This window comes from Papaver somniferum, chromosome 1, assembly GCF_003573695.1.
Source record: "Papaver somniferum cultivar HN1 chromosome 1, ASM357369v1, whole genome shotgun sequence".
Lineage (NCBI taxonomy): Eukaryota > Viridiplantae > Streptophyta > Magnoliopsida > Ranunculales > Papaveraceae > Papaver > Papaver somniferum.
The window spans coordinates 104511778-104537403 of record NC_039358.1 but is presented as its reverse complement, the minus strand read 5'-3'; the positions used below and the strand labels follow the sequence as shown (position 1 = coordinate 104537403).

The window sequence follows — 25626 nt, the reverse complement described above, 5'->3', positions numbered from 1 at the left end:
GGTCCACTTCATATCCATATATAGGAAGCACAAAAGGAAGAAACAATACAGTGAGAGATTAATAATACCTGCAGTGAATCCACTAATTCCATCTATGCCATTAACAAACTTTCCTATCAATTGAGAATCTCACTCCAATGCATCGTTATTGACTTGTAGAAACTTCACTGGGTGGTGCTCCAAGAGAGATACTAGCAAGAAAATCTTGTGCCACAATCCATGTACATCGCACAACAAGATCAACCGGCATCATCATATGACCTTCACAAAAATGAATATCTTCTTAATCAGCCGACAAGCTACTTCGTCAACATAAGCAAGAAGCTTATATGTCAACATAAGTTATATTATCACCAAAATGAAACAATTCCTCCTATCCCAAAAATGAGCATCCATCTTTTACAAATAAATAAAAAAGACCAAACAATATCTATAAACTCTAATAACCTCTAATAACGCGAGGAAGTACAGTTAATTAGTTTTTAAACACTAAATTAAAAAAACAAAGTAATTAAACCCAACATCATCAACCCTCTTCACTGCATATACCCAACAAGATAAGATCCTTCAAAGAAAACCTAATATTGATACTCAATTGAATACACAAATTCAATAAAACATCTTAAAATCAACAAAAATCCCCCAAAATTAAGAAAACAATAACATATTCAAAAAATAGTGATAATAATAATTTCTTCCAAAATTACATAACAAGATCGTAAGTAAATGAATAACATACCTGTAGATTGTTGTAGTGACGATGAATGCATCAATCAACCTCGAATATGTATATAAAAATTGATCTCAGTAGAACCCCAAATTGATGAAATTAACCCTAAATCAAATTTTTACATTACGAAATTGTAAAAACAATTTGATGAATCAAGTGAAACGAAACCAATCAATCGAGAAAAGAAGAAGAAAAAACGAGATGAAACTAGTAACATCGTCTTCAACAGGAACGACTAGAAAAGCTTTCTCGACGTTGGACGTTGGAAATGAAGAAATGAAAACCGAGTTATGAAGAAATCATATCTGATGGGTATTTTTGTCATCGATTTTTTTTTATTTTGGACTGAATCGTTTAAGAAAGGATTAACTCGTTTCAGATTTGGTAATTTTGGACCTCCTACTATTAGGCTTGAGAGTGTAAGACTAGAGTGTCCAAAGCCCAGTAACTTTGGGATTAAATGTTAATTTCTACTTATGAAATTGCAAATTTATGTGAGGTTTCAATTTACAGAAAAGTGGCCATAAAAGGGACTCCCTTTCTTCGGACCCTCCGATCGGTCGGCCCAATCAAGAGCCCATAAAATAATTTCAGTAATTATTTTCGGTAGCCAGTCCTGAAGATTTTCCATTCGTTCAAAGGTGACTAATTCAATATGGTGACTAATTCAAGATGGGCCATTCATTCAAAGCATTATAATTACGCTCTAGATGGTGACTAATTCAAGATATCCGGAAGGATAAGTTTGACATTTTCCAACCAATTGGGAATGACATCCTTGAGTGCCAATACAAGCATTCGAGTCTTGAAGAGTTTAAACTTAATAAAAAACAACTACTTCCTCCATCCCATTATTAATTGACCTAGTTTAAGTTTGCACAATTTTTAAAACAAACAAGAAAAAATAGTATTTTTAAGCTTTTTTACAATTATACTGCTGGTGCAAAAATTAATCACCCCAACAATGTTCGAGATATGTGTATGATGATCGAATCGCCGTCGTTGATTAGATTCCCCAAGAATTGTTGATGGAAAGTGGAGGGGGGTACCTGCAAAAACATTCTGATGCTAAAATCAACAAGAGTTCTATGCAAGTAAGTTGTGGAGAAAAGGAATAGAAATTGTGTACCTTTTTAGTTGGATTTTAGCCTCTATATATAGGCCTAGAACCCTAATTTGGTTCCATAATAACCCTAGATTTGTAGTTATCCAGAATAACCACCAAGATTTGTACTTATCCTTGAAGATTCTTGCATATCTTTAAAGATCCTTATATATCTTGTCAAGATTTGAGTTTATCTTGGAAGATCCTTGTCTATCTTCACAAGATTTGAGTATATCCTAGAAGATCATTGCCTATCTTCATAGGATTTGAGTATATCTTGGGAGATCCTTATTATCTTCTCAAGATTTTTGTATATCCCCACAACATTTGAATCCATTTTGAAAGATCCATATTTATCTCTTCAAGATTTGTAACTATCTTGGAAGATCCTTGTCTATCTTCCAAGATTTGTGTCTACTTAAAATGACTTCTAAAATAAGTCATTTGGGCTTCTATAATAAGCTAGACTGGACTTCTTTATTAAGCCCTTGGTTTCTACATTAAACCGAACTGGGCTTCTATAATAAGCCATGTGGGTTTCCTTAATAAACCCATGGGTTTCCATAATAAACCAACTGTGCTTCAATAATAAGCCATGTGGGTTTCCTCAATAAACCCACGGGTTTCCACAATAAACCGAACCGGGCTTCTATAATAAGCCATGTGGGTTTCCTCAATAAACCCACGGGTTTCCATAATAAACCAACTGGGCTTCTATAATAAGCCATGTGGGTTTCCTCAATAAACCCACGTGTTTCCACAATAAACCGAACCGGGCTTCTATAATAATCCATGTGGGTTTCCTCAATAAACCCACGGGTTTCTTTGACAAACCGTATTTTACCGATATAAAATAGCTTGTAAAGTAAGCACGTACACTATTTTAATAGGGTACAAACATCTCCCCCTCTTAATTCTCAACTTGTTGATGGATTAAGAAAATCAAAAGAACTAACCTTCGCGGATCGTTCAAATTCGCCCTATGTCGTTTATCGGATAACCTTTCGTGGCCTTGGCCAGCTTGTTGTGTCGATTTGCCATATGGTCGGCTTAATAATTCAAAGCACCAAAAATGTACTTAACCATCTCACAAGCCATTGTTCTTCAATCACCAAACACGTTCAAAGTACCAATAATGTACTTAAAACTCCATATGATAATTACCCAAACGCCAAACAGATCGGCATGTTATGTCCTCTTGCTCTTCCTTTAGCTAACAAATGATCTATGTGTTGGTGTGACATCGACGATACGCTTCGCACCCTGTCAAATAGTCACCACCGCCATGATCGATAGTAATTTGACTCTCACTCGAATGCAAACTACTTCCGCATCTTGCTAGGCACTTTGATTTCCCATATGCTCCCGTAATGACCTTGAATTTGCCGACTCAACGCTCTTATGTCTGCATATAATGAATGTACGACAATCTCTGATGTACAGGTTGACTGTCATTAGCTTTTTATCATACATTTTCTTTCTTCATAAGCAAAACACTTTGTTTTTGTCTTTCTCTATATTAGAAAAACATTCCAAGTATTTCCTCCACATGTGTTCTTTAATATTTTTCCTTCGCTCCTTTCGCTCCATTTTAGCTTCAGCTTAATTATATTGTAACACCTCGTTTTCGCCTTTCTCTTTATTAGAAAGACATCGGCACAATTTCCTTAATAACCAAAATACTCCTCCTTTGTCTTCCTCTTTTGTAGAAAAACATTACACGTATTTCTTTAATAAATACATGCAAAAAGTGTTCTCATCTGTGATTATAAATTCGATTTATAATGCAACAAACTAGTGAGGATTTACCTCCCAAGGCGTTCGTTCGTCCAACCCTAGCCGCCCCCATTAATTGAATTGATACTGAAAAAGATGTCTTCTATTTTTCGACTTCTTTAAACAAGTTTCCTTTGATTGCATGCTTGAGGCGACACTTTAGCTTCCCCCATTATCTGTATAGATATTTAATAGCAAAGACGCCCCCAGATGAAGCAGGAAATAGATCTATTGTATCCTTCCCTCACTTGCTAGATGGTGCTGGGCTTATAATCAGGTATCCTTTCCGTTTCCGTTTCTATCTCTATTTTTGGGTCATCATGTACCCAAGGAACTTCCCAAACATGAGTCTGAAAGAACATTTCGCGGGATTTAGCTTCATTCCATATTGTCGAAGTCGATCGAAGGTTCTTTTCAAGTCCATTAGGTGAGATTCCTTCTTGTTGGATTTGACCACCATATCGTTGATGTAAACTTCCATAGTTTTCCCAATCATATCTTTGAACATTTCATCCACAAGACGCTGATAAGTCGCCCCTGCGTTTTTCAAGCCAAAAGGCATGACGAGGTAACAATATATCCTTTTGTCTGTTATGAAAGCCGTATGTTCTTAATCCTCATTGAATAACGGAATTTGATTATATCCAGAAAAACCGTCCATAAATGACAATCTTCCGAAACCCGAGGTTGCATCTACTAAATCAACAATCCTGGGCATTGGATAAGGATCTCTTGGGCATGCCTTATTCAAGTTTGTAAAATCGATACATACCCTGATTTTGCCGTTTTTCTTTGGAACTACTACGATATTTGCTAACCACTTCGGATATCTAGCAGGTTTTATGATCCCGGCCTCTAGCATCCTGTCAATCTCCTCAGCTACCTTTGCCTTCCGTTCTGGAGCCAACTTTCGCAGCTTTTTCCTTACTTGTTTAAATCCTTCATTGATATTCAACCGATGGCACGAGATGCCAGAATCAATACCTGGCATGTCTCTGAGGCTCCAAGAGAAGACATCTTTATTATTCGTTAATAGGGTAATCAAGCTTTCACTTTCGCCTAACGGTAATTCTGTTCCGATAAACCTTGTTTGCTTCTTTTAATACCCAATTTGTACTTCTACCAACTCCTCAATAGTTGGCGGTCCTTCCTTTCCTTTTCCTTGATAAGAGGTCGGGAAGCACTGTGATTGCTAAATTTTCTTTTCAACTTGGAGTATTTCCGAGCCCTTTAGTTCGGACTTTCTATACTCCTTCATTGCGCTTTCCTAACATTTATGAGATGCCACCTGATTGCTTCTACCTTTCATCACTCCTGCTGGAGTAATGAATTTCAAATACTGGTGGATAATGGAAGTTACCGCCCCCATTGCATGAATCCAATCACGTCCTAAGATAGCATTGTAGGGTGCACGACAATCTAGCAACGAGAAATACTGCATAACCGTCCTTCTTCCCACCATCGTAAGTAGATTAATTCTTCCCATTGCTGTCATTGTTTCACCACTAAATCCTATGATATGATTATCATCTGCTTCAACTTGGCTCTCATTCAGACTCATTGAAGAGTATGCTCCCGAGAATATGACGCTAATTGAACTTCCCGTATCGACTAGAACTCGACGTACCTTCCAATAAGAGTTAAAATCACGATCGCATCATTATGTGGTTGAATTACTCCATCAAGGTCAGCGTCCGAAAAATATATCTCAGTCTTTCTCTCTTCTAGAGTCTCCGTACCAATCAGATTGGCATAGTCGATCTTGTTCGATATTCGCTAATCATTAATATGACGCAACTTCAATCGTGTGGCATTTTCCTGAGACTTTCTCGAAGTTGAATTGACTCTTGCGTGGCTTACTCTGATCTCTCGTAGATCTAGTGTGTTGACCAGTGAGTTGACCTGTGTTGGATTCTTCTTCACGTATTGCTGCAGCTTTCCTTCTTCGATCATCCTTGGGACTTCTGCTGCGAGCGTACGACAAACATCTGTATTGTGCCCATGATCTTGGTGATGAGCACAATATTTATTCTTATCTCTCTTATCCCTTTTTTCCGTCGGTAATGGTTTCGGAATGGGTAGAGAGTCTTTAATATTCTTAAAAATTTCACAAAGTCCGATATTCAGTTTGGGAAACTTCACTTTTTGCTTTTCTTGAGTCTTATGAGAATCTTCTTCGTTTCTCGTTTTCCTCGCATGACCTTCATGGCTCCTGCTTTTGGTACTGCCATCGAATTGTTGCTTCAGTTTCGTGTGTCCCTCAGCTCCGAACCTTTTTGTTGTCCATGATAACTTTTCTTTCTTTTCCTTCTCAACTTTCGCGTACCTATCACCCCTTTCATACAGCTGTTTGAGGGTTTCGACTGGTTGAACTGCTAATGAGTTGTAAATTACAAACTCATCATAATCCATTGCATTTTTATATGCTTCTATTACGAATCCCTCGTCCACCTTTCCAATTTCGTTAACTTCCTGACGAAACCTCCTATTAAAATAAAAAAAAGACTCTCGCCTGGCTCTCTGTGCAAGAGGAATAATGACTGCTTTCTTTTTTGATTCTGAGGTTAATCTTGTATTGCTCGAAAAACGCATCTAACAACATTTAGAAACTCCTAATTGAATTTTACTGTAATTGTGAGAACCAAGTTAGAGCCTTACCCGTCAAGGTCATTGGAAAGGTTCTGCAGAGTAGCTCGTTGCTGAAGCTCCACAAATTTATTGAGGCTTGAAATCGTTGGACATGCTCCACTGAATTTCTATTGCGTCCGTCAAAAAATTCCTTGAATTGAGGCTGGTTGAAATTCGAGGGTGGGAGGAATCTCCTTATCTTTTCAACAAACGGGGAGTCCATTGACTTTTTCATCGATAAGATTTGTTGCTCTTCATCTTTGGATTGCTTTTGGGCTAACGACTCACCAATCATTTCACTAAGCCTTCTTTTGCTGAGTTCTTCGCCTCTCACCGAGTCTCCTTCAGTTTCTTTGCGAATCCGCTCATTCCTGACAGGATCAATTATCCTTTTAGAATGATCTTTATCACGTTTAGACCTCTTTGAGTGATCATCATTGATATGATCATCCCTTTGTCTATGTCTCCTATGATTTGGTCTTGTTCACCTATCTTGCTCGACCGTGTAGTAATGATCATCATCGGGCATATAACGATCATAATAGCCATCATTATGGTGATCACGACTTTGATAATCGTTCCTGACATCCTCGCTTCTTCTTGCGTCACTTCGATTGAGCCGACGATCATCAAGAACTTCGTCCCCTCTGCATGGGTTGTCTCGTTCTCGATGAGCACGACAGTTTGACCTATTACTTTCGGAATGTGGAATAGCTTCTTATTCAAGCTCCTTTCTTTTCTCTAGTGCAATCTTGAGTCGCTTGTTTTCCCTTTCCAATTCTTGAAACGCTCACGTAACGTCAAGTCGATAGGAGTCACCTGCGGAGGCTGTGGGTTGTTAGCTGGTGAAGGATGTGGGTTGTTAGCTTGCGTAGGCTGTGGGTGAGTCCGCACTCCTCTATTAGCGATGTCCTCTTGACGAAGCTGCTGGATGCTTGGGTGTTGACTTTGAGTCCCTCTTTGACGATTGAGGTTTTTGCTAATGGTCCGGGGAGACGATCTATGTAAGTGGACATTGTTTCCTCTGAGACGTGGAGTGGATCTCACAGAACGAGCGGCTGATGTTGTTGATGAAACTGATGTTTCCCTTCCGTCCCTTTCGTCTTGATGAGTATGGACGACAACGCTCCTTAAAGTTCGATTGTTGGCATGTTGAACTGAAGGGTTTCCGGTAGGTGCATCAACGTCCATCTCAAGTCGATTTTCTCCTGAAGAATCCATAAGTTACTCTTTCTTTGTTAACTTTGCTTTTAACAACTTTTTCGGAACTTTCAACAACTTTTTCGGATCTTCTACAACTCTGAAAACGTTCTGGATCTTTCTGGAACCTTCTGACAACGTTCATAAACTTTTTGCAACTTTCTGAAAACGTTCAGAAACTTTCTGCAACTTTCTGAAACGTTTAGAAACTTTTCTGCAACCTTCTGAAAACGTTCAGAAACTTTCTGCAACTTTTTGTTCACAATGATTTTGAAACCCTAGTTTCCAAAAATCGTTTGGGAACAACTTCGTTCACTCGGAGAACACGATCTTTACTCGTAGTCCCCTTAGTCGGCGCCAAAAGATGTTGGTGCAAAAATTAATCACCCCAACAATGTTCGAGATGTGTGTATGATGATCGAATCGCCACCGTTGATTAGATTCCCCAAGAATTGTTGATGGAAAGTAGAGGAGGTACCTGCAAAGACACTCCGATGCTAAAATTAACAAGAGTTTTATGCAAGTAAGTTGTGGAGAAAAGGAATAGAAATTGTGTACCTTTTGAGTTGGATTTAGCCTCTATATATAGGCCTAAAACCCTAATCTGGTTCCATAATAACCGTAGATTTGTAGTTATCCAGAATAACCACCAAGATTTGTACTTATCCTTGAATATTCTTGCCTATCTTTAAAGATCCTTATATATCTTGTCAAGATTTGAGTTTATCTTGGAAGATCCTTGTCTATCTTCACAAGATTTGAGTATATCCTAGAAGATCTTTGTCTATCTTCATAGGATTTGAGTACATCTTGGAAGATCCTTATTATCTTTTTAAGATTTTTGTATATCCCCACAACATTTGAACCCATTTTGAAAGATCCATATTTATCTCTCTTCAAGATTTGTAACTATCTTGGAAGGTCCTTGTCTATCTTCCAAGATTTGTGTCTACTCAAAATGACTTCTAAAATAAGTCATTTGGGCTTCTATAATAAGCTAGACTGGGTTCTTTATAAAGCCCTTGGTTTCTACATTAAACCGAACTAGGCTTCTATAATAAGCCATGTGGGTTTCCTTAATAAACCCATGGGTTTCCATAATAAACCAACTGAGCTTCAATAATAAGCCATGTGGGTTTCCTCAATAAATCCACGGGTTTCCACAATAAATCGAACCGGGCTTTTATAATAAGTCATGTGGGTTTCCTCAATAAACCCACGGGTTTCCACAATAAACCCACGTGACTTCTATAATAAGCCATGTGGGCTTCCTCAATAAACCCACGGGTTTCCACAATAAACCGAACCGGGCTTCTATAATAAGCCATGTGGGTTTCTTTGACAAACCGTATTTTACCGATATCAAATAGCTTGTACGGTAAGCACGTACACTATTTTAATAGGATGCAAACATATACCCTTCTGAATAATAATTAGTGAAATTTTAAAATGATTAATCACTCAAACTACACCACGGATGCTCGCAAACTTAACAAACGAATATAAACATGCGTATCAAATTATGGATATTTCTTATATTTCTTACAATCAATTAAAAGGATAATTTTAGAAACATCTCATTGTTTAGTGATATAGGTCTTTTATTATGGGAGAAAATATAAAAGTAAATAAGTCAATTAATAGTGGGACGGAGGGAGTATATAGGCTCGCTATCGTTGAATTTGAAATTGAATTGTTATTCAAATGCAATGAATCATCCTAAGACCTGTGATTCATATGTTTTCACCCTTTAAAATGTCAAGGCCGCTAATGGGGTACCTATTTGCTTGGAGGTGTACCAACCCAAAGGCGATTGCTTTTTTGTCCCATATGTATATAGGTACACCCCCAAGAAATCCGGTACCCCTATTAGCAATCGAGTGCGATTCCGAAGACACCTGTTAGATTTGGTCGCCTACCGAATGAAACTGTTGTTAGTTTACCTGCCATATTCACACCAATTATTTGTTGACAGTACCCATTCCATTACATTAGAATACTGTTGCCACGGTGGGGAAGGCCGACCGAGAAAAAACGAAACACTCTTGATTGCATAGCGCGTTATATATCATTTTTTTGCCGGAATGTTATTTTTGAGGCATAAGTGGAAATATCATTTTTTTTTTTGAGACGGAGCGAGTACATCGTTTTATTAGTTGCAACGGAAACTTTTTTAATGCATAACCAAAATATGGATGCATATAAAGTATTATGTATCTTTTGTGGTGGTTTGTATAATGGATATACATTTAATTTTCTAAAATTGTGCCTAAAATGATAAACACCTACGATTTTTTCGTAAAAACTCTAAATTTGATATTGTTGTTTGTACTCAATGCGTAGATTTTTTTATAACCTTTCCAACGAGATAAAATTTGTAAAATTCCAAGACACGGATTTTTAGATATGTTATATTAAAGTTTGTTTTCCAATCATACCCCTAAGAGCGTCCACAGTGGTGCGAGTATAACCAAAGACCAAAGACTAAAAAAAAAGACCAAATTTGGGTTTAGTCCGTCATGTGACGTAGTGGGAAAAGAGTATATTTGGTCGCGCGTTGATAAACATTACGCCTGGGATCAGGCGTTGGTAAAGATAACGCCCGAGTGGGGCGTTGGTAAAGATAACGCGCGAGTGGGGCGTTGGTATAGTATACGCTTCACAAACAAAAAAAAAAAAAAAGAATGGGGCGGAGGTATAAAGCCCGCCCCATGCAACATTCATAAATTGTGAAAGTGGGGCGTTAAGTATATGAACGCCCCATTTCGCGCGGAGATTATACCAACGCCCCATTTCGCGCGGAGATTATATCAACGCCCCATCGGGCGTACATTATATCAACGCCCCGTTTCAGGCGTACATTATATCAACGCCCGATGTGCAGCGGACATTATATCAACGCCCGATGAATGGCGGAGATTATATCAACGCCCGATGTGTAGCGGACATTATATCAACGCCCGACTATATTTGGATTTGGTCTTGATCGCAGACCAAATTTGGTCTGGATTTTACTCTTTGATCAAATTTTGATCGATGGTCCGTCCCACTACGCCAGCCCACTCGACTGAAAATTTGGGTTTACTCGTCCATTGCAGTTGCTCTAAAGGAATAGGATACATAATGAGTTACTAAAAAGAATGATATTTTGGTATTATCAAGTGCAGACTACCAAAACTTTTTTATCAAATTACAAATTTATATGAGGTTTCGTTTTACAAAAAAGTGGTCATAAAAGGGACTCCTCACTTCGGACCCTCTGATCGGTCCGCCCAATTTGATACTTTAAAAGCCATGTTGATGCTCCTAGTGGTGATCATGCTGCTTTTGGTAACGCTCATTATGCGGAGTATATGAAAACTATGGATGGACAGCAGTGAGGCAACGTAGGTTAATCGGTATTAGTGATTTTCAAGTAAACTCCGGCCCTTCTGCAGTAGCAAACTTTTTACGTGACCAGATTAATTTAGTGCCCATATCAGGATATATAAAGAGAATACTTTCTTAATATCCAATTAATATCAACATAAGCACCAATTTATATGCCTAAACGCGCAATTAACATATACATATCCTGTGTTCCCCACAGACGAACAATCAATTATGTATGAGAGTAGCAGTGGTAAAAAATGTTAAACAGAGATGAGAATATAACCAATCCCACTATCCAGTGCATTTTAGCTACTTCCAAGAACACTCGTACACACTTGATCTTATCACACTTTACCAACACCACTACGCCAGACATTATTGTTGCTACTACTTTTGAAATATACTTGTGTCAATAAATTCTTGCATTCTAATCCCAATTCTTAATCCTTGGTACAAGGGTGTTGGTTGGGTGGTGAGAGATTAGGCAATTCGCATTATAACCAACATAAATCATACATGTTGCTTACTATCCAGGCTCACATTGGTTTTGACCCATATACTTTTTACTCATGTGCAAGCAATGTAAGTTGATCGTATGTGCTTCGTCTAAGCTGACTCTGTTATGGCCATATCAAAACATATTTACACGAAAAAACCACGGGAGTACAAAAGCCATTACCAAGCAAGCCATTAGGAAGTTACAGAATGGTTGTCCTCGCCAGAACCCCCATCTCCTTTCAGAAGACTCGCCGCTGGGGCCATCTACTCTCCTCTCGTTCCACTCCTCCATGAATCTATTGTCCCACACACCAGTGATGTCTTTTGCAGCCTCACCACAGATTTCACAACTTCTGAACAGAAGACATTCCAAACAAGTTCATGTGTCAACATCTGAGGAACTTCAACGCAAATAATTTTCTTTCCAAACAATTAGTGAGAATTAAATCAACTTTGCTTTTGATATTAGAAGAGCAAAAAAGTGGTTGAAATCCATGTAAAAGGGAAACACACTTGGACACCAATAAAGCAGAAAGTATGGTTTTATTGTTATAGTATCTTCACTTTTAATGCAACCAATAGCCGTAAAAGACAATCCAAATCTTTGTGATACGAAAGCTAATCCAAATATATATATATATTATGCCACACAAAATGAAAAAGAATAGATGACCTCTATGGTTCTTTTTCTTTATTGTTGGCAGGGACATACATACAACACTGCATTCCAAAAATTAGCATCCGATTAACCATTGGAATAATATGTCACATTCGTACCTTTATATATGTTAATTATTCTGGACATGTGAATCGAGATAGTGACTATAGCAAGATGTCTATGGATTGGTCGTGGATGTACAATATCCTAGAACACAGAAACTTAGAGATTAAAATATATGAGCAATGGATAAATTCTCTAAGAAAAGAGTCCACTTACCAGGACCAGTGAAGAAAAACCCACACATATTTGAGATTAAAAATCACTAACAGGTGTACTTGGGTTTGGTGGCACAACTTTTAGATGGAGGCATCTAATCGAATTTTTAGATCAGAAATCCTCTGTACAGGTATCCTTATAAAGTGCACAAAAATCATTACGAGCTGTTTGTTGATTGTACTCAGCATTCCAACAGACAGAGCTCCATGTGAGAGAAATCAACCAAGTCCCATGTTCTATACCAACACATAGAGGAAATAGAAGTTCGTTAAGACCACCCTGGTTGGTAAACAGGCCATATAAGTAATAACCTTTTGTGTCATTTATAGGCTGTACCCTGGGTTTTGCCTGACATAAAATACTCCAAGTTGACCAGCTCACAGGTCAAGCTTTCTGCCTAAACATTTTCACTAGTCGTTAAATTTAAAAACTATTTGTCTGCATTACTATACCAGTATTCTTATGGAAACCGACACGTAAAGTATCTTCTGCGATAAGCTTGTCAATGAAGATGACTCTACAGTTACATATTTGTGACTATTTTCGTCGTGCAGACAATACTCTAATAATGCTATCAAACCAAACTTTCAACTCATATGAGCCAGTATTGTTTTTTATCTGAAAGACCTAATTAAATTATTATAAACACCTTTCACTGTTTTAACAAGATTTACCCCTTTCCGAGATTGAATCTATCTAGCTTCCAATACGGAAAAGGAAACTTGAGAATAATTGTTGAGGTATGTATATTTAAAAACATATTTTTGTAATATTATACCGAATTTAGAGAGATAGTGTTGTTGTATTGTTTTGGGCTCCCACACTATAAATTTGGGTTCAAGTCTCACCCCATGCATTTGACTACGTATATTATATATATATCTATATTATTATTTAAAAAAATCCGGGAGAGCGGGGCCTTGGGAGGTCTGGTGATTCAGAAACTGATTTTTTGCAGGTTTGACTCTTGATTTCTAAAATGTTTTTTGAAATTAATATTCCCTAATTAGTTCTGTTATTTTTGGTAATTATATTGTTACCGTTTTATGACTGTTTTGGAGGAATTTCAGTGGGAAGTTATTGCAAAATTTATTTTCATTAAAAGCGTATTGGTTTCCTATGAGTTATAAAAGAACAGTTTCTGGAGAAGATGAATAACATTAGTTTTTCATCTATTTTGTATTCTGAGCAAGTGTTAGAAAGAGTAAGAGTTGGTTCGATTTTTAAAGGTGCAGAGAAATCGAACAAAGAGAGTATCAGCTGTTTTATCCCATAGGTTTTCGACAATTTTTGACTGCTAGCACAATCAAAGAGGCAGAGTCGCGAAATACCTTAAAGATAGCGACCTAGTCCGCGACTCAACTGTTTGAGATTCCATTTCATTATTTGTTCACTGTTTCCAACAATTTTAAGGTATTTGATTTTGCTATGGAGGTTGAAAAGAAGCACGTTGATGATAGCAACAAGCCATTCAAATTTGAAGGGCTGCATTTCATAAGATGGAAGCTGAAGATGTTCTTTAATCTCAAACTCATGAAGCTGCATATGATTGTGTCGAGTGTTCATCCTGGAACCCTGGAACCTGCTGCTGATAAGACTGATGTTGTTGCTGATGCTGACGATGGTGTTGCTGCTACTGATCCACCTCCTACTGGTGGTGCCAAAGACGTTGTTTATCAAACTCCTGAGGAGAAACAGAAGGCCATTGACAAATGGGTCGATGATGACTTTGATTGCAAAAACTACATTCTTAACGCATTATCTGATGATTTATATGAGTATTATTCAACTTTTGAAACTGCTAAAGATGTGTGGGATGCATTATAGAAAAAATATGACACCGAGGAAGCTGGCTCAAAGAAGTATGCCGTGAGCCGGTATTTGAGATACCAAATGGTGGATGATAGGTCAGTTGTTGCACAGGCACATGAAATTCAAAAAATTTACCACGAAATTATGATCGAAGGTATGAAAACTGATGAACAATTTCAAGTTTCTGTAATAATTGACAAGTTACCACCTAGCTGGAAAGATTTTCGTGATACTTTGCGTCACAAGACTAAAGAATTTTCTCTTGAAAGTTTGATTGTTAAGCTCAGGGTTGAGGAAGAAGCTCGGAAACAAGATAAGAATGAAGAGAATCCAAACCACTAGACTTAATACATTCTGATTTATGTGAATATGAAGGTATCCTAACTAGAAATGAAAAAAGGTATATCATGACGTTCATTGATGACTGTTCTAATTATACTTATGTTTATTTGTTGGGCCATAAGAATGAAGCTGTTGAAAAGTTTAAGATCTTAAATGTTGAAATTGAAAATTAATTTGGTAGAAAAATTAAGAGGTTTCGTAGTGATAGAGGCACTGAATATGATTCTACTCCCTTTACTGAAATTTATCAAACTAATGGCATAATACATGAAAAACTGCTCCATATAATCCTCAAATGAATGGGAAAGCTGAAAGAAAGAATTGTACTCTTACTGAATTGACTGTTGCTTGTTTGCTTAGTTCTGGTGTTGCTTCTCATTGGTGGGGTGAATGTTTGTTGACTGTTTGCCATGTTTTGAATCGCATTCCCAATAATAAAACCAAAATATCTCCTTATGAAATCTGGAGAGCAAGAAAACCTAATGTCTCTTATTTTAGAGTTTGGGGTTGTTTAGCTTTTGTTAGAAAACCTGCTCCTAAAAGACATAAGTTAGAAAGTAGAGCTTATGAATGTGTTTTTATTGGTTATGCTCAAAACAGTAAAGCTTATAGGTTCTTTGATATTAATAATAAGGTTATTATTGAATCTATTGATGTTGATTTCTTTGAAGAGAGATTTCCTTTTAAATCTAGAAATACTGGGGGTTCAATACCAAGTACTTTACCTAGTTCTGATTCTGAACCTAGATTAGAAGAACCTGGAAGTGAAGAAACTAGGATCACTGAATTTGAACCTAGATGCAGTAAAAGATCTAGGACTGAGACAAAAGATAAAAATCCCGATTTTGAATTTTACTCTATAGAGGAAGAACCTTCTAATTTACAAGAGGCGTTTAGTTCTGCAGAGTCTAGTTTTTGGAAAGAAGCTGTAGATAATGAATGGGATTCTCACATGTCTAATGGAACTTGGCGTGTAGTAGATTTACCTCCTGGTTGTAATCCTATAGGTTGTAAATGGGTTTTGAAAAGGAAACTCAAACCTGATGGAACAGTAGATAAGCACAAGGCTAGACTGGTTGCTAAAGGATTTAGGCAACGAGAAAACGTAGACTTTTTTGATACTTATTCTCTTGTTACTAGATTAACATCTATACGTGTTTTGATTGCTGTTGCTGCTGCTCATAATCTTGTTATTCACCAAACGGATGTTAAAACTTCCTTTTTGAATGGTGAACTAGAAAAGGAAATTTACATGGAACAACCTGAAGGTTTTGTAATTCCTGGACAAGAACAGAAAGTATGTAAGCTAGAGAAATCTCTTTATGGTTTGAAACAAGCTCCTAAACAATCGCATGAGAAATTTGATAATTTAATGATTTCAAATAATTTCAGAATAAATGAGGGTGACAAATGCATCTATTATAAATCTGAGAATGATGTGTGTGTGATTGTTTGCTTGTATGTGGATGATTTGCTGATATTTGGTTCCAATTTATCTGTTGTCAATGAAACTAAAATCATGCTTAGTTCGAATTTTGACATGAAAGATTTGGGTGAATCTAGTGTAATCTTGGGAATCAAAATAACTAGAACTGATAGTGGTATTTCGTTAGATCAATCTCACTACATTGAAAAAATTCTGAGGAAGTATGAATACTTTGATTGTAAACCTGTTTGTACTCCGTGTGATCCTAATGTGAAATTGTTTAAGAATACTGGAGAAAGTGTTAGACAATCTGAATATGCTAGTATAATTGGCAGTCTGCGTTATGCAACTGATTGTACTAGACCAGTCATTGCCTATGCAGTGGGAGTTTTGTGCAGGTTTACCAGTAATCCTAGTTTGGAACACTGGGATGCTATTGAGAGGGTTACGCGGTATCTGAAAAGAACCACAAACCTAGGATTACACTATAAGAGGTATCCCGCAGTCCTTGAAGGATTTAGCGATGCTAATTGGAACACTCTATCAGATGGTTCCAAGGCTACCAGTGGATATGTTTTTACTATTGCTGGGGGCGCTGTATCTTGGAGATCAAAGAAACAGATAATTATAGCCCAATCTACGATGGAGGTTGAATTGATGGCACTAGCAGCAGCTAGTGAAGAGGCAGGATGGCTGAAGAGTCTGTTGTCAGACATTCCAGTATGGGAAAAACCGATACCATCCACTTCGATCCACTGCGATAGTACCGCGGCTATCGGAGTAGTAGAGAATTGTTATAATAACAATAAGAATCGACAGATACGTCGAAAGCACGACACGGTTAGAGAATTTCTCACAGTTGGTGTTGTTAGAGTAGATCATGTAAGGTCTCAAGGAAACTTAGTTGATACACCATTGTTATATTCACAATCACTCATTTATAAACAAAACAAAATAAGAACCGCAACTTTAAGCATCTCAAGTAGTTATGACCGAAGATTAGTAGTTTCCAGAACCAAATTTTAAGTTTATAAGTTCAACTTTTGCTCTTAACCAAAGAAGATGCAACCAAATTATCAAAATTAATTGTCAAGCAACAAAAATCAGGCAATATCAACACAACAAAAGTTTGAAGCAGCACAACAAAAGTTTGAAGCAACTGTAGAGTTACATGTTTCCTTTCAGCTTAAACCAAGCCTCGGCACAATGTCGATATGAGATTCCAAGCTCATCTTTAGAGCAAGTATTATGGTGGAATCCAAACTATTCCAAGTGTGGAAAAACCATGGAATGTCAAGTCTAGTGGCTTCCAAGTTGGGGTCTTCCACAGAAAATCCAAGCAAGGTTCTACGATGTCGTGGAAGGGTTCGTGGAATCCATCTGAACGACAATAAGAATAGCGCTAAACGCTAATAAGAATAGCGCTAAAAAACGTCATTAAGAATTGCATTTTTTTTTATCCGTAAATTTAAAATGAGTTGTTGAAATCTAACGGCTGAGAAAAAAGCTTCATTCTTAATAGCGTTTTTTTAGCTCCATTCTTAATTGCGTTTTTTTAGCTCCATTAAGAATAGCGTTTCTACTATTCCACCATTACAGTTGCGCTTCCATTCACAGTTCCAAGTGCTGAGGTGGCGTGAAAGATGGAAGATGGATGGATTCCATCATAAGACTTGCTCTTACAATCACACCCAAGATGAATCAACTCTGAGGTCGCATCAGATGGACGATCACTACTCAAATGACAAATTATACATACACGTTCTCCGTCTTTACTATCTCCTTCTTTCAATGTTCCACAATTATTATCATGACTATGATTATTTATATCAATAACAACACAATTATGATTTTCAGGTTCAGAAACCTTTACTTTAAGTTTCTCCGCCGATAATTTACTCATCTCTACTACATTATCTTTCACTCTACAATCTCTACTATCTTCACCGTGAACAGTTTCCCATTGTTCGGATCTAACCACAACCACAGTCTTAGTTTCCCCAACTGAATTATGTGGTTCCGGCAAACATACACTGGTGGTATTCACTAGTTGATTTTGTATCTCTTGTTGTTGCTCCATAATAAGAGAATCTCCACTATCTTCCCCTAAACCCTTAAATCAAGAACGCGAAATCTAATATTTGTTAACATTGAAAATTCTGCAAACACTTTTAAGAAGAATATTAAGGTTTTAGACAATCAAAATACTCATGATATATATATTTATTCAGAAAACCTAATTTCAATTTTGAATCTCTAAGGAAAATCAAAATTAAATAATACAGAGAAATTTCCATCTCATACCCACAAGAAACCTCTCCACCTCCGCTAACCAAACTCATTAACTTCTCGACCGAAACCTCGAAGGGAACCAATCCAACATAATTGAATTGAGTGACCAATATATTTGTTAACTGTAAATTTTGAATGTTACAGTAAAGACAAAGAAGAGATTTATGAAATTCAGGGTTTTCTATCAAGAGTTCGAGATTTCAACTTGACAGCTCAGAATTCTCCAAAGTTAAAAGAGTGTTTTTTTATTCTCCTCCTTCGAATTTTCCGCCATTTTTAAAGAGTCGGTTAGGGCTTCACAAGACCCGCCAATCATACCCAAACCCGTCCGTACCCGTTAAACCCGTGGATTTTTAATCCGAACCCGTCCGTTGTGGGTGCGGGGTTGGTTATGAAAATAAAAACCCGTTGTCTATGGGTGCGAGCCTGGTTTTAGCTAATACCCGCCCGAAAAACCCGTTAAATATACACCGTTGATAAAACTAATCATAATTGTCCGTTATCAAAACCCTAGCGGCACTAGTAGATTGTAGATAAGATAGATAACCCTCTTTCCCTAGTGGTACTAGTCTCTTCGACTTTTCCTCTCTGTTAGGCGCCTCCTTAGTTCTTCACTTCTTCTTCTTCCTCGTCTTAAATCATCATTGTCCATACATGGAAGATCATCATGAATTAACGACATAGTATGAATCATTTCAACAGCACAAGCAGTTGGCATCGCGGTCAATTCATCCCCTCCAACTAATTCACATGCAGCAATACAAAGAACAAGACGAACCCGTTTCCCTCCAGCGAGAAGAGAGTATCTCATAGCTTCATGAATCTTAATTGGTTCTTTAACAGTAATTGACTTTTCTAGGGTTTCATTATCAGAATTACCTTTGTGATACATATAAGTTTTAAAATTGAAGGGTATTGTCGTTTCCTCAATTGGGTTATCTTCAATTTCAATTTCTTCCTTGAGTCTATCTTCTTTAGATAGATGTACAACGGAGATTGCAGTAGAAGTATATGGATAACAAGAAATGTCTAATATTTTTGCTTTTGTAAGAGAAAAGACAGGATTATGCGGGTTTAAGCGGGTTTAAACCCAAACCCGTCCAACCCGTAACGGGCGGGTTTTGTGTTGTTTGTGGGTGTGGGATTGGTTATGAAAATAAAAACCCGCAGTATGTGGGTGCGAGGTTGGTTTTAGCTAATACCCGCCCATGTGCAGCCCTAGTTGTGATTTTGTGTGTTAGGTAATCAAATGAGAATCAGAGATATAGATTAAACGAAAATTCTTTACGAACCGAGCTCAAAAAACCAGCTCAAAACCTCTAGACACAAACCCACCCCCTGCACGTCTCCCGAAGGCGCGGGTCCACTGGGATCCACAAAAAAGAAAAAAAAATTGTGTCTGACGGTTTTGAGCTGGTTTGCTTTTCTCGGTCCCCGAAGGACTGTAGATTAAAATCAAAGAAGGTGATTATTTATTTATTCATTTATTAATTAATTAATTAAATTTTTATTTTCAAAGTAATGATCCTTCACTTTCACGACCATCCGTCCAGTATCAGGATCTCCTCAAAGCTAACATTTAATGTTTGAACCGTTTTAGGGCCCTAGATAAATCACCTCTTAGAACTGAAAAGAGAGAAGTTGACAGGAGAGAGGCGATTTTTCGTGCGACGTTGACTCTGGTCAAGCTATTTTTTTCTTTCAGATTCGGGGTTTTCTTCTTCGAATTTCTTCTTCTTGAGGTTGTTTTTGATGATTGGTGTTGGTTAGTAATCTCTTTCCTTATTATTCTTTCTTTTTTCAAGTTATATATGGGGTTGTTATTTCATTCAAATTCAGATTCTCAAATGGGAACTCGTGATAGAGAGGTACTTTGTTCTGGGGTTAATTCTTCGAAGAGGATGAAATGGTCGGATCCATTATCCTCTAAGGTAAATGATTTTGTTCAGGATCCTTTACCATTCGAACCCCCATTTTTGGTTGAGGGTGTTAAGTTGACGGTGATTTCTGATAAAGAAATTTAGGAAGATATTCGTCGTTGTGAGGATTTAGTTGTTGGTTGCTTTGTTGGGAAACGTTTGTCATTTTTGCAGGTTAAAAACACTGTGCAGAGGGTATGGAATTTGAAGGGTGCTTTGAAGATGACCCTCCGTGGTGATAATATTTTTGTCTTTGAATTTGATTCAGAAGATGATCGAATGTTAGCCTTGGAACAGGGGTGTGGTTCTTCATTTCTAATCAATTGTTTGTAGTGAAACCTTGGTCTCTCATGATTGAGCAGGATTTATCAGAATTGAAATCCATTCCCATATGGATTAATCTCAGAAATGCTCCTCTCCACCTATGGCATGCTAAAGGATTAGGTAAACTATCCAGTTTTGTGGGTATCCCCATTATGTTAGATAAGAAGACTGCCACTAGGTCTAGAATGACCTATGCTAGGATATGTGTTGAAGTTGTTGTGGATTCTGATTTTCCCAGCCATATTGATGCTTTAGTGGATAATGTCAAGCTTAAAATTATTGTGGAGTATAGTTGGAAGCCAATGATATGTACTCATTGTGCCGTGTTTGGCAGTTCACAGGAGAAGTGTGCTAGTGTTGCTGATGTAGCTGCTGCTGCTGCATCTAGTTTGACACCAACGGTTTAGGCTACTGCAGAGAAACTGGTTAAGGAAAATGTACAGGTGAAGGGTAAGAAACATGGTGTTTCAGAAAATTGGGTTTTAAGTCTTTGAAGAGAGGTAGAGGTAAAAATGGGGATAAAAATTCAATCCCTAGTTCTGGAGGTGCTTCCTCTAATAATGGTGTCCAGCATGGACTTAGTATCCCTGTTGTGGTACAAAATAAGTTCCAACAGCTATCTGGGGATGGCTCGGGTGAGAGTATGATCATGTGGTTGTTAGTGTGCAAGACAAAACAATGGACCCTCCTGCTAGCAGTGAATTCTCTGATGTTGTTATTATGGAAGTGGTTAATCCTCCTGGTGATATTATAGTTGGTGAAGTGCCGAATATTGGAATGTCTGAAGGGGAAGGATTTGTGTTATCACAAGTTGAAAAGTTGGATGCTGTGACTAAAGGGGAGAATTCAAGGGTGAGAGCCAATTTTCTTCCAAAGACTTCAGTCCAGAGCAAGCCTATGTTGACTGTGAAGGGGGCAGATAAGAAGTCTGCCAAAAATAAACCTAATATTTCCAATAGCTGAGAAGATCAAATGGGGTGCTGGAATATAAGGGGATTGAATGACCCCTTAAAGCAAGTTGAGGTTAGTAGATTGATTAAAGATAATAAGTTATCTCTAGTAGGTATTGTAGAAACTCATGTTCATGAGTCTAATAAGATAGAATCAGAAATAAAATTTGGCCTTCTTGGAAGGCTGAGGATAATTATTCTATGGATGGTCCGGGAAGAATTTGGATTGGGTGGGATCCTGAGGTAATGAAGGTTCATGTTCTTCGTATGTCATCTCAAGCTATTTTTGTTGAAGTTCTTACTTATAAAAATAAATCATTTGTTGCTACTTTTGTGTATGGAAGTAATGATCCTATTATGAGGAGGAATTTATGGAATGACTTCATTGCTTTTGCTACTTATAATCACAGGCCCTGGGTTATTTTAGGTGATTTTAATTCTCTTCTTGAAGTTGGTGATATAGTGGGTGGAGCTGAGGTAGTTCATTCTCACTACCAGGAGTTTCGGGAGTGTACTCAAGAGGCTCATATTTTTGATCTCAGAGACTCTTTCTGTTTTTATACCTGAAGCAATAAACAGGGTGGTGATTGTAGGACTGCTTCAAAAATTAATAAGTTTCTTATTAATATGGAATGGTTGGAGATGTTTCATGAGTCTAGTGCTGAATTTTTTCATCCAAGCATTTCTGACCATAGTCCTGGCACTGTTAGTATTTTTGATGGGAGGCAGCACGACCCTCCTCCTTATCGATTTTGTAGTTTTTGGGTGGAAGAACCTGATTTCTTGTGTGTGGTGAGACAATCTTGGATGATTCCCATGAGAGGTAATCCTATGATGGTTCTAGTTAATAAGTTAAAGAGATTGAAGTATGTGTTGATTAAGTGGAAGAATGAAAGATTTAAAAGGTTATTTATTCAAGTGGAAGAGGCTAAAGAAGCTATGGTGGATGTTCAACATCAGCTCCAGTTATTTCCTTTGAATGGTGATCTTGCTGTAAAGGAGAAAGAAGTTGTCAAGCACTATGCTAGGTTGGTGAAGTATGATGAATCTATTGCGAAGGAGAAGTCTAAGGTTAGGTGGATGGATGGGTGATTCAAATTCAAAAAATTTCTTCAATTCTCTTAAAGAGAGAATATCTAGAAAAAATATCCTTGCTATTACTTCTAGAACTGATGAGAAGTTGGAGGAGGATAAAAATATTGTTGATGAGTGTGTGTATTTTTTTAGATCCTTATTTGATTCTTGTGCTAACCCTAAGGATACTAATGTTGTTATTAATGGGTTGCAATTTGAAAAGTTAGTTTCTGAAGCTGATGTTGAGTTCCTTATGAGACCTGTTTCTAGATATGAGATTATTGAAGCTCTTGCTTCAATCCATTCTTCAAAAGCCCCTGGCCCTGATGGGTTCAATAACTATTTTTTCAAGTATTGTTGGTCTATGGTGGGAGATGATTTTGTTAATGTTGTGAGTAACTTTTTCAAGTCTGGTAGATTACTTAAGGAGGTAAATAGCACTTTCATCACTTTAGTTGCCAAGTGTGAGAACCCTACTACTGTTGGGGACTTCAGACCTATTTCTTGTTGTAATGTGATATATAAATGTTTGACTAAGATCATTTCTTTTAGAATGAAGATTGTGCTTAAGGGCTTGGTGAGTTCTAATCAGTCAGCATTTATTTGTGGTAGATCCATTCAAGATAACATCCTTCTTGCTCATGAAATTGTGAGGAATTATCACAAGACTAAAGGTTCTCCTAGATGTGCTTTCAAGATTGACTTACAAAAAGCTTATGACTCTGTCAGTTGGGATGCCATTGCAGCTGTTCTTAGAAAAATGGGATTTCCTAGTGGGTTTATTAATTGCATCATGTGTTGTATATCCTCTGCTAAGTTTTCTATCCTTGTTAATGGCTCCCCTTATGGGTTTTTTGGAGCTAAGAGTGTATTAAGGCAGGGGTGCCCTATGTCCCCTTATCTGTTTGTGATGATGATGGAGGTCTTGAGTATTCTTTTGAAGCAACAGGTCAGTATTGGGAAATATGGTTTGCATCCCAGATGTAAAGCTACTCAACTCACCATCTCTGCTTTGCAGATGATGTTTTGGTCTTTTTCAAAAGGAATTTGAAGTCTGCTCAGGTACTTTCTCTGGTGCCAAAGAATTTCAGCAGATTCTCAGGTTTGGTTGTCAACTGCAATAAACTTCTTTATTTTCTTCTGTTGTGGAAGGGAAAAATCTGGAGGATATTATGAGCTATTTAAATTGTGCTAAAAGGGAACTGCCTGTTAGATATCTTGGGATGCCTTTAGTGTCTACTAGGCTTTCTTATGTGGATGACCAAGCTCTCTTAAGTAGAGTTAAGAAAAGAGTTAAATCTTGGAAGGCTAGGCACTTGGCTTTTGCTGGGAGATTACAGTTGATTAAAACAGTGTTAAATGGTATGGTATTCTTCTGGTTTTCTTGATTTTTTTTGCCTAAGAGCGTGATTAAGGAATTGAATACAATCTTTAAAAGGTTCTTATGGGCTGGTTCAGATCTTGGTAAAAAATATAACCCTATCAGCTGGAGTGTGGCTAGCACTGATCAGAGGGTGGGAGGGTTAGGTCTCAAAGATTTGGAAAGAACCAATATTGCTGCTAATTTAAGACATGTTTGGGATATATCTTCTGGTAAAGAGACTATTTGGACTCTATGGATAAAGGAAAATCTCATTAAACATATGGATTTTTGGGACTTAGCTACTCCCCAAGATTGTTCTTGTAGTTGGAGAAGGATTCTTGAGTGTAGAGAGGAAGCTAAGCAGTTTATGGGAGCTTGTCTAGGAAATGGGGATGATACTAATTTTTGTAATGGTTTTTGGCACCCAAATGGTAGACTTAAGGATTGGATGGATGTTGTCTGTCTCAGTAATATTTGTTCTTCAACAAATAGAATGGTTGTTGATTTCATGGTTGATGGCAAGTTAGTTATCCCCGAGTGTACTCATTCTGACAACTGTACTTCTTCTGCTCATCTCCCAGTGGTATATTATGATGTTAGAGACTATGACCAAGTTATATGGAAGGCTAGCAAATCAGGTGAGTTTTCTTTAAAAGACACTTATAAAGCTCTTTCTGGTGATTGGGTGGATGTGGGGTGGACTAAGATAGTTTGGTTTAAACATAACATACCTAGACATTCTTTTATCAGTTGTATGGCTTATCATAGAAGTATGAAGACTAGGGCTAAGTTGAAAGGATCGGGGACTCTTGAAAATGCTAACTGTGTTTTATGTGACTCTTGTACTGAGGATGAAGAGCATTTGTTTCTGCAATGCCCCTTCTCTAACTGCATTTGGAGAGGACTTCTGTTGAAAATGGGTGAGTTTAGAGACCCTGCTACCTCTTGGGATGCAGAATTACTCTGGTGTCAGATGAACTTTTCTGGTGATGAACTGTTTCAAATGTCAAGAAGCTTTGTTTTAATAGCTTTATTTATCATGTCTGGAAGGAAAGGAATAAGAGAGTGTTTACTTCTAAGAGAAATAATCCTGAGGGATTGAGCCATCTGATTGTTTTGGATGTGAGGCTCAAGTGTATTGCCTCAAAGATCTCTGATTATGATAATCCTCAAATTAGAAGTTTTATGGATAAATGGGGAATTGATTGTGTCTATAATCATGTCAGAGTGACTGCTTGTTCTTGGATTTTTCCGGAAGCTGATGAAGTCATGGTAAATGCGGATGGCTCTAGAGGTGATGAGTCTGGGGGAAGTGGAGCCATAATCAGAGACCATCATGGTAAAACTATTGATGTTGCCTGTGGTGGAGCAGTGCCTGCTATTGTTACATCCCATGAGCTGCAAGGTATTGAAGTTGGTTTGAAATTAGCTAAAGCTTATTATTGCAGAAGACTTCATCTCTGTTCTGATTCTAGGAATGTGTATAATCTTTTAATTGGCTCTAGTTCTACTGCTTGGAGTGTCTTACACATTTGGAGAAGAATTTGTCACCTTCGGAGGGATTTGATTTTATTAGATATACTCATGTTTTTAGAGAGACAAATAGGGATGCTGATTGGCTTGCTAAGAGGCATCCCTCTGAAAATTGTGTGATTTTAAGTTCTGATAGCTTCGATAGTGATATGAGAAAAATTTTAGAGGAGGATAGTAGCCGCAAGGTCTACTATAGGAAGCAGTGAGTTTGCTTTTTTGTTTTTTGTTTTATCTTAGTTTGTATGGTTTTGGGTTTTCCTTAAACCCGGCGGAAGGTGTCAAAATGGAAAAATAAATAAATAAATAATATTTGACGTTTTAAAACAAAAAGCGGTATCAAGTATT

At 37.5% G+C, this 25626-nt stretch overlaps 1 protein-coding gene across 1 annotated transcript; it reads left to right on the top strand.

Moving 5' to 3' along the window:
• Nucleotides 1–21512: 21512 nt before the first annotated feature.
• LOC113348387 lies at nucleotides 21513–25487 on the top strand. Its single transcript, XM_026592140.1, has 8 exons — nucleotides 21513–21788; nucleotides 21891–22399; nucleotides 22539–23334; nucleotides 23429–23487; nucleotides 23599–23747; nucleotides 23844–24714; nucleotides 24804–25161; nucleotides 25254–25487. The coding sequence occupies exons 1-8, from the start codon at nucleotides 21513–21515 to the stop codon at nucleotides 25485–25487; spliced, it is 3252 nt and encodes a 1083-aa protein (XP_026447925.1).
• The last annotated feature ends 139 nt before the right edge of the window (nucleotides 25488–25626 follow it).